Here is a 19731-nt window from a genome sequence, read left to right on the forward strand (position 1 = left end):
GTTATGTACGGTTAGAATATGTACCTATATAGTTTAGTAAACACGTAGTAAATAAATAATATATAATACGAGTAACTACACGTTTAAAACCCAAAGACGAAGGACGAATGCAGTTGAAAAATGTGCATAAAATCGTACCTGAAATCACAATAATCTACGAATATGCAACATAATAATGATGAAAGATATCTATTTTTGCAAGAACCCTTCAAAACCTTTTTTTTAATTTTCCAGCATATTTAACCTTTAACAAACATTAAATTAATAATTGTCACAAACTTACTGGCGGAATTAAATTAAGATATATAGGTAGTTACGTCGTACAGCAGGATTACAGAATATATTCTTCTTCAGAATATTATGAAATAAAATACACCTACATATCGGCGAATATTTAAAACCACTGAAAAAAGATAAAATCTAACCAATCACTACGATAAGAAAAAATATTTAAATGTATGATTTTATGCATAAAAAATAATTAAGCTACTCTTATAATATATGATGAAACTATTTTCAAAAGCACAAAAAATAAACATTATCATATAATAATATGTATTAATATAGTATAAGTATGATAAAAATATGTATTTTTTAAAACAATACTTCTCAAATCTGAGATTTTTACTACTTTATAATTAGCATGATTCAAATTCATATTTTGAAAGGTTTGAAATTTAATTGATGCATTGTCATATCGAATAGTTTAATTATATTTGTAGTGAACATTATGTGTATAATAATAATATATTATAAATATTTCAATATTCTATGTAATTGAAATGTAATGAAAGCGTTGTGTCCAGAGGCGATCTCTAGGTAGCTACTTCACTCTTTATGGGATAGGTCAACTGGGACATTAGTCTTAACCCCTAGAGCTCAAGCGCAAATTTCAGGGCCCCGCGGCCCACAATCGACCATCGTGAAAATTATAATGTACAAATACATCAGTGAAAGACTGTAAAATTGAAGTACATAGTATCAATTATTTGGACACATTAACATTTATATATGTGATATAACCTAACTAATAACTAAATATATCATAATCGTAGATAATAATAAGTAGTAATAAGTAATAACCAACATTATATTTAATATGAGAAGTTATGACTTATGTTAAAATTACCCAATTACAAACAAAACCAAATTACTATAAGTATTGGTTTAATGCTAAGTTTTAATGTAATAATATCCAATATGCATTTATCTATAATATAAAATATTATACATACCTATTACATGTACTTACAGTTTTAACATAATCCATTTATATATATATTTATTTTCTTTAATATTTTGTAAAAAAAACATATTAGATATTACTATACATTTTATTTTGGGGGAAGTGATGCTCACGATATTCTATATATTATAGCGGAGTAGCCGAATAAAAAACTATATTTTACTGATAATTATAACTTTTATTATTAGTTACAAATTATAATATGTTCTACGATAATCACAATATAAAATATAAATGTATTAATACTTTATAATATCAAATGTAGTTTGTAGTTCTACCACATGAAATAGTAAATGCTATATAATAGTTCTACTGCGATAATAATATACAATATACGTCTTCTAAACTAGTAAAGACAAGAAAACTTCCGAAGTTTTTAAGGTTAAGTTTAATTTAAAACTCCTTGAATACGGAGTAAGTAAACTGTGTACATTCATATAGGCGTTGAGAATACATCAAGTTGAATGTGGGATACCGGTAGGTATGCCATTTGTGTAGAGGTCATTTTATTTCCACGTAAATTAATATTTATTATATTTTATGGGTACTGTTGAATATTTATTTTTATCTAAAAAAAACAATTTATCTAAAAGCCAAAAAGGTAATTCATACATGGATATGACATGACATATTAAATTTAATATTTTTTAGCGTGGTTAATACATATTAATATTAAACAATTAAATTATCAGTCATATTTTTTTTTTTATAACAATTCGATTGTTGCAGTATATTATGTGCTTAACCGCTCAGTGTACATAATAATATATTAATATAAACATCCCGTGGTGGCGTTTATAATGTCATCCCACACACTATTAAACACCCGTTCCGAGTCGAAAATCAATAATCTACTAGTAAGTTATTATAGTAACGTACATGAAATTAATTAAATATGGTGTGAAAATCGAGCTACAGTAAAACATTAGGAAAATAGGAAATAATAATTGAACGCTTATTAATAGTAATTTCAGTAAAACTTCTAAACTATGAAGACTGGCTACAAGATAAAGTCGTATTATAGAAAAATTCACTAAATAGAATTAAATAAATTTGATTTTAATTTAGTTATGACTTATGGTTCTCAAAAAAGACAATTTTATATGGAAGTTTCATTGTTTATAATTTTAAAAACTAAAATACAACTTTAACAGTTTAACTATATAATAACATTCATAACTATACTGTATTATTGTGGTTAATATAGTTAAAACCATATATATTTCATGCTAAACGGGAGTTTATTTTAAATGTTCATTTCATCTTTTGCAGTTCTGCTATTGTTGATCATATCTATATTTTATCCAATTCTAATAAATAGGAGAAATATTATTATAATACTTACAATACATAGTATAAATTACATAATATTAAGTGATTTATTATCGAAGAAAATTATTTTTTTCAAAGAGTATTAACGTTACTAAAAATATTTTTTAAGTTTTACTTTTTTAAATTAAAATTAATTTTATTTTCCGAAGCAGGAAACTATTTGAAGTATATTAATACATCAAATTCAAATCAAGTTTTAGACAAATAATTAATTAGTTAAAAGTGACTAAAGTTTAGATGAGTACCTACACCATTGTGGATCAACAATTTGTGAGATACTCCTATACTGCCCACTATATATTCATAAAAACTTTAAATACCTATAACTAATAAACTACTTGTTCAAAATCGATTTTTGTATATCAAAATACTCCAAAAAGTTTGGAATAAGAAAAATAAAAATATGTATTGTTATAGCAATTTTTCTTTTGAGGGATCTTTTATTTAATCATATATTATTATAATAAGTACCTATTTACATTTGATTTTAAAAATCAAAAACAAAATACACTACAGTTTGTTGAGAACAATAACACACACACTTGTTGTTGTCCCATTTCACTTAACGACTTGGTAAAAGTTTACGTTGACGGGTGGTGATCAACTGGCCGTATAAAATTACAACAACCTAAATTAAATTTAAAAAAAATGTATATAGCCCAATATTTTACCATTTTATAAGTACATATCGTGCATGATAGATTACTATATCATTATATCTCACTTGTCTCATTCGACAATATGTAGGAACTAGTAATGCCTTGGGATTTGTATAATGTAAAATCGATAATTTTCGTTAAAAATACATCTTATCTGGTGTATAAAATATTGGCCGGCGATAATAAATTTGGGTCACTTCATTTTCTATGCTGCAGCGGCGATTAGAGCCTGCGCGTGTTGCAGATGGAATACTGCGCAAGTACATATATAATATGTTTAACTGCATCGCGTCGTTCCAGGTCCAAACAAATCGTCGTCACTCTTGAACTCCTTACCCTATATTCTGAAGCCGTGATTTCGTCCATTATTTTCTTAGTAATAATCAATAACCATAATATAATGTTACCCTCGTCCTACTTCTTAATTTGACGGAATTGTACCTATATATTATTATAAATATTTTAAATTAATTTTTATAGGTTTTCCTGTAAATTTAAATTTCCTCACTTATAACTATCAGAGACAGTGTAATAGCATAAATAACAATGAATTTGTAATATTTATTGTTAAGGAACGCAAAGCGCAATATAATACGATTAGGTGTTTATATAATAATTAAATAAAATATTGTTTATTGTCTTTGACACTATAATTTCAGTTTCTCGGAAAATTATTTAGTGAAAACTTTATAAATTATTATCAAAGCATAATCGTCACAAAATTCGACAAAAGTTGATTGTAAATATTAGAATTTAATAGGTACCTTAGATAAAAAATAAATACTTCGTGAAATGTACGACTTAATAATTGTATAATATCGCAGTATATGCGATATACTACTAGCATGATAGTGGTGACAAATTCACATATTACTATAATTAATTTTACTAGGGATTTGAAAAAACAAAACAAAATAATATTATCATAACAAATTCATCTTGTACACAAACGGTTACAATGCGATGGCGAGGTCATAATGTCATATAATAATTGGGCATTAGGTAAACCAATAAAACGTTCGCGTAAAATAAATATAAGTACCAACACGTCGTGTAAATACCTACGTATATTGGATGCGTATACACCACGAGTTTGCGGCAATATTTGGTTTCACGATTCTTGAGATTTCATCACGAAACGTATTTATGTATATATAATATTATATTAGGTATATGATATATTGTACGTGCTATTTATTCGTACCCATACGATTATTACACTTGAATTGTGTATAATAACACTATATATATGTAGATACATATATAAAACACGACTCACGGCCATTTCGCCTTTTTGATCTCCGTAACGTCAATTGAAGAAATCTTTCAATATAATATGTTCTCGTCGCTCCACCTGTACATTATAAATTATAATATAGTATCGTTATAATAGAAGGGGCTATACGATTTAGATGTTCAGTAGAACCTCGATTATCCGAACTAATTGGGACCGCACCTAGTTTGAATACGCAAAAGTTCGGGTATTGGAAATAAAAAAAAAAATTTTTTAAACAGTCAAACATTTTATATTATGTACATAAATAATATTTATTTTATTATCATTATTATTAATATTTCATTAGAAATAAATTAGATACGTATAGGAACATATAATATTTGTTATTTTTTTTTGACAATATTATTGATTTTTATTTGACGATGAGCTGCAACACGCTTTTCTGCAGCCAAGTCACGGATACGAGCGTTCGGATACGCTAATTGCAGTTCGGATAATAGAGGGTTCGTATAACGGAGGTTCGGATAATCGATGTTCTACTGTACTACAATTTTTCCTCTAAGGCGACTTCGATACAATGATTTTTCATCTCACACTACTCTGATTTGTACCAACAACAGATACTTCAAATACGAGTACCATATTATACTTTATTTTGTGTTATTAATATTTTCAGTAATACTTAGTCTTTTTTTTAGATTACACGCATAATATTATAGATGCGGTTTAATATTATTAGTGTTGTATATATAATATTACCTCAATGTTCTTAAAAAACGACCAACATATTATTATATTCATATCAATTAATACACAGTTTTAATATTATTAATTACATGTTATTTGTCGATATTAAATATTATAAAAAATTATAATAGAAGAATGAACAAGCATTTTGGTTAATTTGTATTTATTTGAAGTCGAGAATACAATATTCATAGTTTTTTTTTTTTTTTAACACAATATTACACATTTGTAGCTTACAATACAGGAAAACTAAAATAATTAGTTACACACATTTTGAAGGCATAAAATGTTATCATTATTTTTACATATTTTGATGTCTTGTTATTACATATTATTATTATTATTATTGCAGCAGGAGTCGCGTGCGGTCAGTCATTTACGCGCGCGTGTACCTCTGTAAAAGTCGAAACACGCCGCGCGCCTGATCGACATCATCATTGCGCCTGGCCGTACGCCACGGATACGGCGCATGTGCTCTCTATCACTCCCCTGCATACTATACGTTCGCCGCAGCGGTGCCCGTTTGTTTCCGTATTTCCTCCGAGACGAGGCGTCCGACGTTCGCCTCGGAGCTCTCTCGTTTGTTTATTTTTTCGTTTTTTTTTTTTACATTATTCCCCCGCCGTAAAAATAAGTTTAAATAATTCTAAAAAAAAAAAAAAATAAATAAATTAATAAAAAAAATCTAGACAATTCAAATAACTGTTCGATCGCCATACAGGAAACAGGAATATTTCTACTATTGTTTTATATGTGATATTATAACATTGATATTAATCACCGGAACTGATAACTTCATAATATTATGGTCAATTTTCCGCAGGCACGCGCGCGCGTGTGAGTGTTTTTTAAGAAGTATATATAGGTAAGTCGGCCGAGGTATATCAATAAATATATACCATATATATATGTTCATGCGATAACATCGTATTGTCGTCCAACACCCACGTATATACGTCGCGATGTGATCATGACGACAGTGAAACGAAAAGCGTCATTATAACTTTAAGTGAGTAACATATTATTATTACATGAACTATATATTATTATTATATTATGTGGCTGTGTGGATATGCATATTTGTTACATCGTTCTGCAAACAACAATCATAATATTACCTGTTATACGTTTAAATCATTATTATTTACAGTGCAACGATTTGAATGCGATTTTTTATTAAATGATGTAACCGTTAATATAATCCTCGTCATTCACTCGCAATCCAATTTAATCGATATTTAGCGATCGCTGCGACGGACCGCTAGCGACAATTTTCACGCGAAATACAATATCGGTTTTGGGTATCTCCAATGTGTGGGGCTTGGTCGATATCGCGGTGTGCAGACTGCAAACCGCCGCTGCTGCACCAGACGGCGATAAAAACACGATCGAGTTGACACGGATTTCCGGGGGGCGCCCGTTCAATTCGATCGGTGCAGTAACGTAAACGACGTTTATCGTGTCGGTTTTCGGTTTGATCGTGAAAATCCGCGGGCTGCCGGTCGTATCGCGTGCGACGGTCTGTTGGCGAGGGAGGTGCGCCAAAAACGCGTAAACGTCCGCGTCCGCGTATACGACGGGCGATAATAATATAACGATACTATATAATGATATAACGCGACCATACTTAACGTGACGTTTTGTAAATTAAAAAATTATATTCGTTTTATTACGGTGTAACAAGTTATTATTACGTAAGCGTTTCGTGGGTGTTATTTTAGAGCACACACACACACACACACAAACACCGTGCGTAGTGCGGACGGGCGACGGCGGCGGCGGCGGGATCGCGTGCGAAGGGATTTTCTTGGTATCCGTGGCGTGCGAGACCGGCGGGCTAGAGGGAGGGATCAATACGTGCGAAGAGGGGACCGGCGGCGGTGACGTCAAGTCACGCGCTTCCCGTGACGTCATGATACCGACGCCGCCGTGACCGGGTCACCGGGATGAATAATGATCGGCGCAGACGACGGCCGTTTTAGCGTGCGTGCGTGTACACTGTCATACACCTATACCTACCTATAGACGCTTCAAATGTCGGGTAAAGTCGCGGCCGCCGTTGTTCGCCGACGCTGCCGCTCGGCCGTTGGCCTCTGCAGCGCAATAGCATACCGCATACCGAGTATATGATAATAATAACGTTATCGTCTCGCCACGCGCGGTTGCAGACGTGGTTCGGTGGCGAGCCGGGCCGGGGCCATGGACAGGGCCGACCGGCTAGCCCGGAGCTTGGAGTTGGAGAAGGCCTACGTGCACGACACATACCAGGAGATGTACCAGCCCGCGCACAAGACCAAACCGTGGCCGAAGGTGACGCAGTTCCTGCACGACTTGGAGCCCGGATCACTGGTGTGCGACATCGGTGAGCATGATCAATTAATATACCGTAATATAGGTACCCTATGCTATACCCTCTGTGACCGACCGAAATAAGTCGTTATGTAAATGAAATTGTTCAGTCAAACGTTTATTATTGTCGATAATATTATGATGTAAACGTTGTAAACTGCACCGGAATTCCGGAGTGCTTATAATATACGTGACGGGGGTATTTTTTCTGCATAGCTTTTTGCTGGTTAATTTCGTGCGTACCTACGCGTGAAATTATATTGTTTTCGAGCGAGATACATCACGATTTAGAGATATCAAAGTCAAATTGTTTATAATATGTATCACGTATAAGTACTTAAAGTACTTGCTTACACTTCGCGTACCTATATATGCGCATCGAGGTTAAAAATTATAAAAGTATTTCTTAAAGTGCATAATACACTTTCAATTAATTCAAATTTGATTCCACTTGAGCATTCGCCTGCGGTATTGCTGAACGACTGGAAAAATACTTACGTTCCGTACGACCTAAAAACACTATATATTATAGTATATATAGGTAGTTCAAGATTAATAGGATTAATATTATATAAGCCAAGCTTGTTTTAACGATAAATTTAATTAACTTCTGAGATTAAATTAACTAGAATACTATGCAAATCCTAACGCTAACATTTAAAAGTTATAATGTATTCATATATACATATTATTTATTTATTTATTTATACATTATAAATGAGTAGGTACCCTTTGGTAATATAGCACAGAAAGTGTAAGATTCAATATGACAAAATAAGAGTTAACAATGTTAGGATAAAATAATAATAGAATATGAATACAATAAAATAAAATAGTGATAATAGTGAATAATAAATAATTAATAATTTATGACATCAATTAATTTATAACATTTAATATTAACAAATAGGTTAACAGTTAAAACACAATTCAACTTTAATATTTACCTTAATCATAATAATAATAATAAACATGGTATTTAGTTTATTGCTAGACTTAAACCTAAGTATACATTTTGTTTAAATAAATCACGTGACATAAAGAAGAAGTCTATGTGATCAGCTATGACATTACATAATGAGAGAGCTCTAGGGAAAAAAGATGCTGAACTGTAGTTGTTTTTGTAAAATGGTATATGAAACAAACTCGATTTTCTTAAATAGCGATTTGGTGTGATAAAACCAATCATAGATAGCAGTTCCGGGAAATCAACAAAACCGTTCAGTAAATCAAATAAGAACATAATATCTGCAACATTCCTTCTTAGGTTACAACTTACAACAAAAATTGCTTTCGATAACAATTCCTAGGTCTCTAACAGAATTAACACAGTTATCAATTTTATAACTATGAGAAATTGTATTATCTAATCGAGAAAAAGTAATAACATTACAGTTACTAATATTTAAGAGTAGGCGATTATGACGGCTCCAATTTTCAAACCTATCCAAATTTGATTGTAAATTTAAAGTATCTTCAGAAGATTTAACTATTGGGAATATCTTTGCATCATCAGCAAATAAGAGAACTTTCACTGAGCTATCAAATATGTAAGGTAGATCATTTATAAATAATATAAATAAGAAAGGGCCCAGGTGAGAACCTTGGGCACTTCAGAAGAAACTAAAAAGTCATTTGAAATATTAAAAGATACTTTTACTGCTTCAATACGAGAGCTAATATAAGATTTTATCCAATCTAAAAAACTACCATGGATGCCAAATGAAACTAATTTATTTAGAAGTAGGCTGTGGCTTACTTTATCAAAGGCCTTTTGAAATCAGTATAAATTGAATCTAATTGGGCATGGTTATTAAGGGAATCAAGTATTTTAGACTTAAAAAGTAATATATTAGTTGAAATCGACTTTTTTGATCTAAAACCATATTTGTTTTTACATATGTATGGAGACATCATTTTGGTTAATTTTTTAGTTATAATTGATTCAAATATTTTAGGTATATGAGATAATTTAGAAATCGGCCTATAATTTGAAACATTATGTTTAACCCCTGATTTATGTATTAGTGTGATAAAAGTTTTTTCTAAATATTAGGAAAATAACCTAAACTTAAAGATTTATTAAAAATTAAATATAGTGGCTTAATTAATACAAAATTACACAATTTTAGAAATATTGATGGTACACCATCGGGTCCTGTACTCGCATTTATATCTAAATTATTTAAAAAATCATGAATTTCATTTTAAACAATAATCCAGAGCTTAAATTAACATTTATATTATTCATTAAAGCCATATTTGAAATTATTTGGGACTCTTCGTTAAAATTTATTGAATCAGAAACATAAACACTAGAAAAGTAGTTTGCAAATAATTGAACTGTTTCAGAGATATTTGAAGATGAGTGATTATAATATTTAACGTAATCTGGTACAACATTGTTAGTTTTTTCAGTGAGTTAATATATTTCCAGAAAGGTTTAATACTTATTTGGATTCTGTTTTCTAGATTAGTAATATGTTGTATGTGGCAGAAAAAAACTAACTGTTTGCATTTCTTACGAAGGTTAGAGAATATAAGATAATCTTGATGTGAATGACTAAGTTTAAATTTTTTATGAGCACACTTCTTAACAATAATGAGTTTTCTGAGCTCAGAATTTGCCCAAACAGGAGAAAAATTATTAAATATTTTTGTTTTGGGTACATGTAAAGAAAATGAATAATAAATTATTTCATAAAACTTATTTATTTGAGCATCAAATGATAAATTATTGTCTAGATAAGTTCAAAATCAATGTTAGATAGAAAATGGGAAATTTCATTAAAATTACATTGTTTTAAATTTATAAGATTTACAAAAGAATTAAATAATATATTTCCAGGGACATTACCTTGAAAACTTGGTTCAATAGACCAATCGAAGCTGTTTAAATTAAAATCACCAATTATAATAAAATGGTAATCAGGATTATTAAAGAATATAGATTCTATTACATCACAATGTTTAGAATACATTTCTATTGTTGCATTAGGTGGTATATAAACACAGCCTAAGACTAATTTTACTTTATTGACGGTGGTTTTTAGAAATATTTGTTCGATTCCAGTTATAAAAGGAACATGAATTAATTCACAATAAATTTTTTTATTTACTGTAATTAATACACCACTTCTACGCAGTTTACCGTATATCAAATTACGATCATCTCTATATAAATTATAGTCATTAAAACCAAGTTTCGCATCAAAAACATTATCATTTAAACAAACTATATCATAATTCACATTTAATAAGGCATTACGTAAAAAATGTATCTTTGTTAAAAGACCACGGACATTTTGAAAAAAAATATTGATTATAAAAAATTTTCATCTCGGGAATTTGTTGAACAAATATTTCTAGTAACCAATGTCGGTGTTCCTCTCACGTATTTGATGATTAAATCAGTTTCACCATTTGTTTTACGAGTCTCCTAATCACAACGAAGTTTTTTCATATAATTTCTTTGATGCAGTGTACGGTCCGAACTGATACGAATGTTAGAAGGAGGTTGTAATGATAACAATTTTTTCTTAGATTTTAAAATATCAAACGCATCAGCTGGTGAGGCAAATGTGGCTTTTATCGGGCGAGTATTATTAATCTTATCACGGTTACCCAAACGGATAACTTTTAAAGGTTTAATAATATTATTATTGCCACTATTAATATTATATTATTATATTATTATAAATATTATTAATATTATATTATTATATTATTATAAATATTATTATAGCCTATAAGATCACGCGAGTTGTGAGACATAATTTTGCTAAACTTGTGGTGTCAAAAATATTAAATTTTAAAACGACATGTCTTTTAACTCGAAGTTAAAATATATAAATTGTATTTAATAATCGAGAAAATATGATTCATTGACTCATTGTTATATAGAGTTAGTTAATTTGGGTTTCAAAGTATATTATATAACAAAAAACTACGTCATATACTTACCTGCACAGTGAACAGATGAAATTATCTTTTGTGACAATGGCAACCCTGTAGACTGAAGAATGGGGAATTTTCAGTACCTTCGTATATTTATACGACGAAATACACAAAATTTTAATATTTATTAGTAATAATAACTTTCTTGCACCAATATGTAGTTAATACTTTAATAGGTAAATTATTATGATATTAATTTCCTTATATTTTAATTACCTAATTTTAATTTCATAGATTCCATGTCAAAACAACAAATACATTTTAAGGGAAAAAATGGCGCTAAAACCATAAATAGGCCTCTGTATCTAGTCTAGTTTTTCTTAGTTTATTTATTGATCTTCTAAATTAGTTTTCAGTGTTTTCACTTTTCATTTCTCTTGTCTGAATTCACTTGGTATTTTGTTTAGCTTAATAGTTCCTTTTAAGAAACTATTACGAAACTTTAGCGAAAGCCGATGTTTAGAGATTTAAAGTCCACACATAACATGAAGGGTGTCTATTTTAATTTCTGTTCTTTCCTAATCTGTTTGCACCGATTATTTTATGTATGATAAAGTTTGGTTCTATTCCTGATTGGTAATTTTTTAGACTCAACGCCTCTTTCCCAAGTTTCTTTATGGCGACTATCATTGTTTTCTTCCATATTTTTTGTACTCTTTGGGTGTTTGTCATCACCAATTATTGCTAGCAAATAATTAATTAGTCACAGAGATAAATAACTATAAAATATATTTAATATTAGTACTTTTTTTGCATGCCTATTCCAAGATACATGTTGAATTCGTTTGAACCAATTTATAATCTAAAAATCTGAAGTATAAATATTACTTCGAAATTAATTATTAATTATAATTTTAAGTACAATATAGTTCGATATTATTTATTAATATCTATTAATAAATAAGTTGTAAATATTGTTTTACATTTTAGGATTGTGGTACAGGAAAATATTTGTCGACCAACCCGCATGTGTTCAAAGTAGGGGTTGATCGTTGCCTGAGGTTAACTGAAATAGCTAGAAGTCGAGACAGTGAAGTAAATATTTTATTTTTACACGTCGTATATACACTTTAAAAAATGATTAAATCATTGTAATATTTTATTTTATTTAAAAACAATAAATTATAAATACTAAATTGTAAATTAATTCAAATTTAGGTATTGGTGTGTGACAATCTAACCTTGCCATTCAAAGACTGTAGTTTAGATGCGGTATTATCTATAGCTGTTATTCATCATTTTTCGACAACAGAAAGACGTGTGTGTGCTTTACGAGAACTAGCCAGGGTACTTAGAATTGGTGGTCGTATAATAATTACAGTGTGGGCCATGGAACGACGCCATAGAAAAGTATTACAAATAAATATTGTAAATTTAGATTATTGCAAGAAATAATATCTCGTTTTCGTAGTTTGAATCTCAAGATGTTCTAATGCCTTGGCACAAACCCTGTAGAAATTTAGAAAGTGAATCTACAGAGTTTTCTACAACCACAACCACGTCTGATGAAGAATACATTAGTACGAGAAAAAAATCTAATTCCGATTCAACAACGTTAGTATTTAATTATTAATATGTATTTATTATAATTGGAACATAATAAATTTAAAAATCATTAATAAATAGGAGTACCAAAATGTGTTGTGAAAGAAAAAATAAGCGTAAAGAACAATCAAACTGGAGAAAAGGAATAACGAGTTCCCCGAGTAGTTCTAGTTTATCAAGTCCAGGGACTGAAACTTGTTATAGCTTTGTTCGGAAAGCAATACAGGTTAATTGTTATTATGCTGATTTTAATATATCGTGTATGCGTTTAACATGGACTCGCTTTGTTACAGAAGCTTGCCGGTTCAACTAAGCGAGGTAAAGTATCATCAAAACCATGGTTTGTTAGTTCTTGGACTTCACTTTATGGTACTGAATTGCCGCCAGTACTGCGTTCGGATCCCGAAGGATGCGAGACTTGTAACGAAGACGTACTAAATGTTCCTATAGAACTTAGACGAATGGAAGATTCACCAGACTCAATACCGCTATTCAATCGAACTCCTACGCACAAATCTAAGAGTTTAAGCGATATCAAAAACACAGCAGAAAAACGGATGGTACGATCGAGGTCAAGTATACCGGAATTGGAAAAATCAATGCCACTAACACATTCAAAGCCTAAATTAGTAAAACAAAAACAATCGTTATGTGATGAAGATGCAGAAGAAGATAGGGATAAAGCTACTGACATGAAAGATTTGGTTAATAAGTTACCTCAATTTGATGTTTGCAGTGGTTCAAGAAGATATAGATATAAAAGTAATGAAATCAAACAAAGATCTATGAATGAAGAACTTATGTCAGTAGAAAGGCTCAAAGAAAAAGAAATCGTACAAAAGAACATCCAGAGGCAAGCATCGTTAAATGAAGAACTTATGTATAGCACACGTACTTTGGAATCTATTAAAGATACATTACAATTGCTCAAAACAGGATTCACAAAAACGTTTAAAAATCCATCCAGTCAGGTATCTGACAACATTAAAAGTGGACTTAGTAGAATGCTAGGGTATAAGGAAGGTTGTGAGGAAAAGGTTAGTGATGAAAAAAAAATAGAAATGCCAGTTCCCGCATTGGTAACAACAACGTGTTGTGACGGACGTAGAAGTTCCCGTGAAGATGGGTCTTCTGAAGATTCATCAAAAGACAGTTTACAGAGTGATGCTAGTGTTGATTCTGAGGACAGTCTCAGTAGTTTAGCTTCTGTTATATTTGTTAATGCCACCGGTGGATCTGACAAGACATGTTCTCCACCATTAGTCGAACAACAAGCACGAACAGCTCCGTGCACACCCACTGCTAAATCTCAAAGTCAATACAGGTCATCTTCACACCCAAACACGCCAAAAACAGCGCCTATACACCCATCTCATTTTAAATTACCGGCTAGGTTCAACTCTCAAAATGGAAATGAGCCGTATCAGTTAAATTTATCAACAGAACAACAAGTTGACGATATTTTGAAGCCAATCAAATTATCACCTGTGAAAACAGCTATTGAAATGAAGCTTAAAAGAGAACAAGAAAAAGATCAAGAATTAGAACGTAGAGATCATGTTTGTGAAGGTGGAGATCATAATGCACGGCCTAAAGAGAGAATTAGTGCAGAAAAGCTTAAACAAATTCAAGATCTTCTTTTAAATACTAAACCAGGTATATACTAATCAAATACATTTTGGTCAAAATTAATTTTAAATAAAATTGTTATTATTTAGTAACTGGACGTAATCGTCTACCAAGAGCAGATCGAACTTTTTCTGGTTTACGAGGAAGACATTTCATTAAAACAGTTGAAGAAACATTTCATCCAGAAATCGACGATGTAGATAGTGATGCTGAATCATCATCCTCTGATTCTGTTAGCAGTGTTATAAGTGTAGTAGTGGAAGATGAACGCAAAATTACAGGTGATTAATTTAAAACAAATTTTAAAATTTGTTTTTAAAACAGTCTTTTATTTTTATAACAGTAATTTCATACATATTTTTAAAATTATTAAGATCACCTCTCCCCCTATCTATTTATTTTTCTATTTCTTGTTTTCTGCTATATTTCTGGTTTAAAAATACTTAATTTTGCAATTTTTTTCATATCTAATCCATAATTTTTCTTGGCGTCTTTTCCTTTCAAATAATTTTTTATAACAATACCTATCATATAATTTTTTTCCATGTCCTATTCTATTGTCTGAAAAGTTTGATACATAATTATTATATGAAAGTAAATAACCTCTGACTCTTTTGTAGACATCGAGCTAGAAGAATCTTTTGACGTAAAAACACCTACAGGACCTGAGTATGAAATTCCAACGGAATATAGTCATTTAGAACAAGCATGTTCTTTAGAATCTGCCGTAATTACAAAAGATTCGAACAATAAAGAAGATCTTAACCCTAAAAAAGATCCCAGTCCTAAAGAAGATCCCAGCCCTAAAGAAGATACCAGTCCGAAAGAAGACATCAGTCCAAAAGAAGATCCCAGACCAAAAGAAGATCTTAACCCGAAAGAAAATCCCTGCCCGAAAGAAAATCCTAGCCCCAAAAAAGATCCTAGTCCAAAAGAAGATCACAGCTTAACAGAAAGTCCTAATCCAAATGAAGACCATAACCTTAAAGACGATCAACCAAATCATACTAACCGATGGAGTCTGCAAGAGCATCCAAACAAAGGCACGGCAGTTCGAAACAGTCCAAGTCTCGGTTCAATACCAAAACATAAAAGGGCTAGTAAGTGTTCTAAAGACGAACTTTCAGATTTACCTGAAACGTGGGACGAGGAATGTCAAAAGCATCTCGTGGACTTTGCTGAAAGGTAAGTTTTTATGATTTTTTACTGTTTTATATTATATCAAAGTGATTGATTGAAACGCAAATGATTTGTTGTGTTTAAAATAAAAGATTAAACAAAGAACTGCGGGCGGCAATAGGAATGGAGCCAACAGAAGAACCAAAGAAGGCACGCGACGATGTAGGAGACAAACCTGAAAAGGTTGAGCTGATGCAATATCTGCACCAGCTTATGCGACCCGACGAAATATTATCGGACCCGTCATCTTCCGACGGACAGCCAGAGGAAGAACCACTGGACTACCACCGAATCGAAATACTGGCCGGATCCGAGGCGCCTCGCCGGCCCAGCATTTCCGTTGAGACACAAGACTCTGTGGACAAGGTCCTGCGGAGCCGTGAAGGGTTCCGGTCGCGGCTCTATCGTAAGTCAGTGGAGTCAGCCGAAGACCGGCACGCGTCCCTGGAGCTAGAGTGTGACTCGAGGCGCGACACGGTTTCCAGCAGCCAGGTATCGCTTCTTCGACCTGGTAACTCACTTGAATCTAACGATACTGCAGACACACACACCACTACGCAGAGTACGACTTCACTGACATCGTGGAGTGACTGTAGTAAGGACACAAGGTTCGCGGATCGGAGACAGGCGCGGTGCGATGGCCGATCGTCGTCGGAGGAAACAGATCCTAGGCGAGCCGCCGTCCTGGTTCGTCAGCACGCAGCCGTCGAGATCCAAGAAACGTCCAAGAGCGACGACACGTGCAGCTTATCCACCTCACAAGAATCTCTGTCTGAACACGGGGGTGGATCTATAACGTTCCACAGGTACTACCACGTGTTTAGAGAGGGTGAACTCGACCAGCTGATCGAAAAACATGCTGATAATTTACACATTATTTCTTCGTATTATGACCAATCAAATTGGTGTGTTATCGCTGAAAAAGTACAGGTGTGGACTATTTAGTGATGCGTTTGAAAAGAAAATATTTCACTAAGATTTTTAAAATAATTTCAAAACCGTATAAGTGGGTATCTAAAAGTAAAACCTACTTGGCTTTAAGGCACATGTATCCAATAATAATATTGTTGTAGATGTATGTCAATGACGTAGCTACCAAGGGGCAAAAAGGCAGCTGCCCAGGGCGTAAACATTTTTCGGAGGCAAAAATATTTGTCGGTGCGCCTTTACGTGTAATTATACCACTGATGTGTGTATATATTACATGTATTCACATATATAATATATACTGTTTTTTGGATGACAATTGTACGAAAATACAATTTTTATTTCATGTTGTTGTGGTGTTTTTTAGCTCATTATTTACATATAATATATTATAATAATTCATTTTCGATACCCAACTATAATATCCCTATAACTACGTTACATAAGCTGCTTAGCTTTATTTAAATAGATCTAATTATGTCTAGTTTCCATGTTAAAAATTGAATCACAATGTACAAATAATATTTTTATTCGGACCTATATGACATAAATTTAAAGCAATTTTTCTAAGCCACTATTGCTTAACTATAACTATAGGTATATTAGTAGTTCTATACTTGACTATTTTCTGAAGATATGAGGACATGATATCCTTTCCACCATTCGATTATGTGTCATAGGTATTTATTGTAACATTATTATTATTAATTAGTCATAAATCTTTGAATTTATGATCCATTATAACACCCCTTTATTATTATAGTTGATGTTCCGTTCCTGCAGTTAATTCTAAATGTACCTATTCCTAACGAATGATATTAATTTTTTTTTTCTTTTTGCTAATACAATCTAATATGATGCATAATTTATATAATAACTAATAAGTACAGTAGAACTCCGATTATCTGAACGCCTATCAACCGTCCAATTAACCGGACGAGAAAAAAGATTTAACGGCTTAAAAATTTCTTTTAAAATATGTTATTGTATTTATAGCTTATTCTTTTTCAATTAAATATTATAATAAAATTATTTGTTTGTTGTTACAAATTTTAAATTATAGTGCATACATATTAATAATAAATACATACATACAATATATTCATACAATTATATAATTATATAATTTTTAATATGTCATATACCAATCATTTGGATATTTGCTTATCCGGACCACCCTTGACATTAATTAGTCCGGATAATCGGAGTTTTACTGTATATAGAAAAATATTAAACAATTTACTTTGTAGCAACTATAACTACTTTTTTACCATTAATTAATTAGAAAAATTTGAAATTAAAATAAGTGCCTGTTTTAAATTTGTCTCAATTTTAAAGTACATAATCAAGTCACTACACATAAATAAGAATTAATAATACTAATTTTATTTAAAAATACAAATTATTATATAGTACCTAATAATATATAAGATCATATCGTAAATCAAATTATGACATAAAAACAAAATAATACGAATGAAACATTTGTACTGAAAGTATATTTATTTATATTAAATCTATCAAACTGATTAAAGTGTTAAATCAAAATATTTCCAAATAATCCAAAACGATTAAAAAAGATTTTTAATTAAATTTAATAATGTTTCAATTTTTCGTCTAATCGTCGAAAAAAGTTGAGTATATTATACGCAACAAATATTTGATATTTCTGTGTAGCTGCCTAATATTTATTAGGTATTTAATTGTGTCATACTTATTTATTATCATTTAACTTAAAATAAAATATAAAGTAAACATTACAAACACCATATTTTTAAAATTAACTACGCCAGCACCACTTTCTATGAAATTAATTTCTTATAACAATCAACATTGTATACACATACAAATAAATTTAATTAGGTACTTAATTAATATTGTCAAAGTTTAATTGCACTTATTAAACACTAAAAATGAATTAATTATTTATAATTTAATTCTTTGACAAATGACTGAGAAGAACGGTGTTATTAATTTATTGTTATTATCGTTATATTTTTATTGTCAATAAAACGGCCTAAATCATATTAATAATATCCATAAACTACATGTTAAACATTTTAATAATCATTTTAATTTTATATCTGTCTTCCAGCTATATAAATATTCATTTTATTCTTATAGTGACAGTCATTAACCTATATAGTTAACGTACAAAAAAAATATGCAAAACAAATTTGATCGTTTTACATATTTTGTGCCTATAAAATAATTTGAGTGATGTTATTGTGAATTGAATACCAGGCTCTTTGATTCAGACTTATACTGCCATTAATTTATAGTTGTTACTAGATGTAAGATAATTATAAATGTATACTGTGACTAATAATTATTATGATATTATATTAAATATAAATATATAAATGTAAGAACAATATAGGTATAGTAGATACAGGATGTATTAGACCTTCGAAGAGATAAAAAACAACTATTATTTAGAAGAATGTATAGTTTAAACATTGTACTTGAATTATTACATGTTAAGAGTACATGGTATAAATGTTTGAATTTTTTTCGGACATTAACTTATTCTCAAAATGTTTCTTTATTAATTGTTTATCTACTGTGATTATGACTTAGGATTATTAATTTAATAATATATTTATTATTATTATTATTATTATTATTATTATCTATATGTGAACGAATTTATACCTTTGGACTGCATTTTAACTTTAAATCTATTGTAATATTGAATCATGTTTTTAATATACAATAAACCAAAAGATAAAACGTACAGTGTCTGCATTTTTTTCATGTTGATTGTGTTCCTAGTTATTTACTAATTATATTAAATTAATAAATATTAATTATAATTTATCTATTTAATCTAATATTTTACTTAAAACTCTATGAATACATATACTATTAAATGTCTTTTTATTCTGTTCGCTCGAAACGAGTATCTAGGTATGTTTAATGAA

The 19731-nt window shown here is 30.5% G+C and overlaps 1 protein-coding gene across 2 annotated transcripts; it reads left to right on the forward strand.

The window, feature by feature from the left end:
• Nucleotides 1-5704: 5704 nt before the first annotated feature.
• LOC113553150 lies at nucleotides 5705-18251 on the forward strand. Of its 2 annotated transcripts, none has more exons than XM_026956325.1 (10): nucleotides 5705-6230; nucleotides 7390-7584; nucleotides 12460-12562; nucleotides 12686-12877; nucleotides 12939-13081; nucleotides 13154-13298; nucleotides 13369-14728; nucleotides 14791-14982; nucleotides 15322-15886; nucleotides 15973-18251. In XM_026956325.1, exons 2-10 carry the CDS (start codon nucleotides 7421-7423, stop codon nucleotides 16823-16825), a joined length of 3717 nt encoding a protein of 1238 aa, XP_026812126.1. In that variant the 5' UTR covers nucleotides 5705-6230; nucleotides 7390-7420; the 3' UTR covers nucleotides 16826-18251. The 2 variants fall into 2 exon arrangements, with proteins under 2 accessions (XP_026812126.1, XP_026812125.1); XM_026956324.1 differs by having other exon boundaries at nucleotides 5706-6230; nucleotides 13366-14728.
• The last annotated feature ends 1480 nt before the right edge of the window (nucleotides 18252-19731 follow it).

This window comes from Rhopalosiphum maidis, chromosome 2 (assembly GCF_003676215.2).
Source record: "Rhopalosiphum maidis isolate BTI-1 chromosome 2, ASM367621v3, whole genome shotgun sequence".
Lineage (NCBI taxonomy): Eukaryota > Metazoa > Arthropoda > Insecta > Hemiptera > Aphididae > Rhopalosiphum > Rhopalosiphum maidis.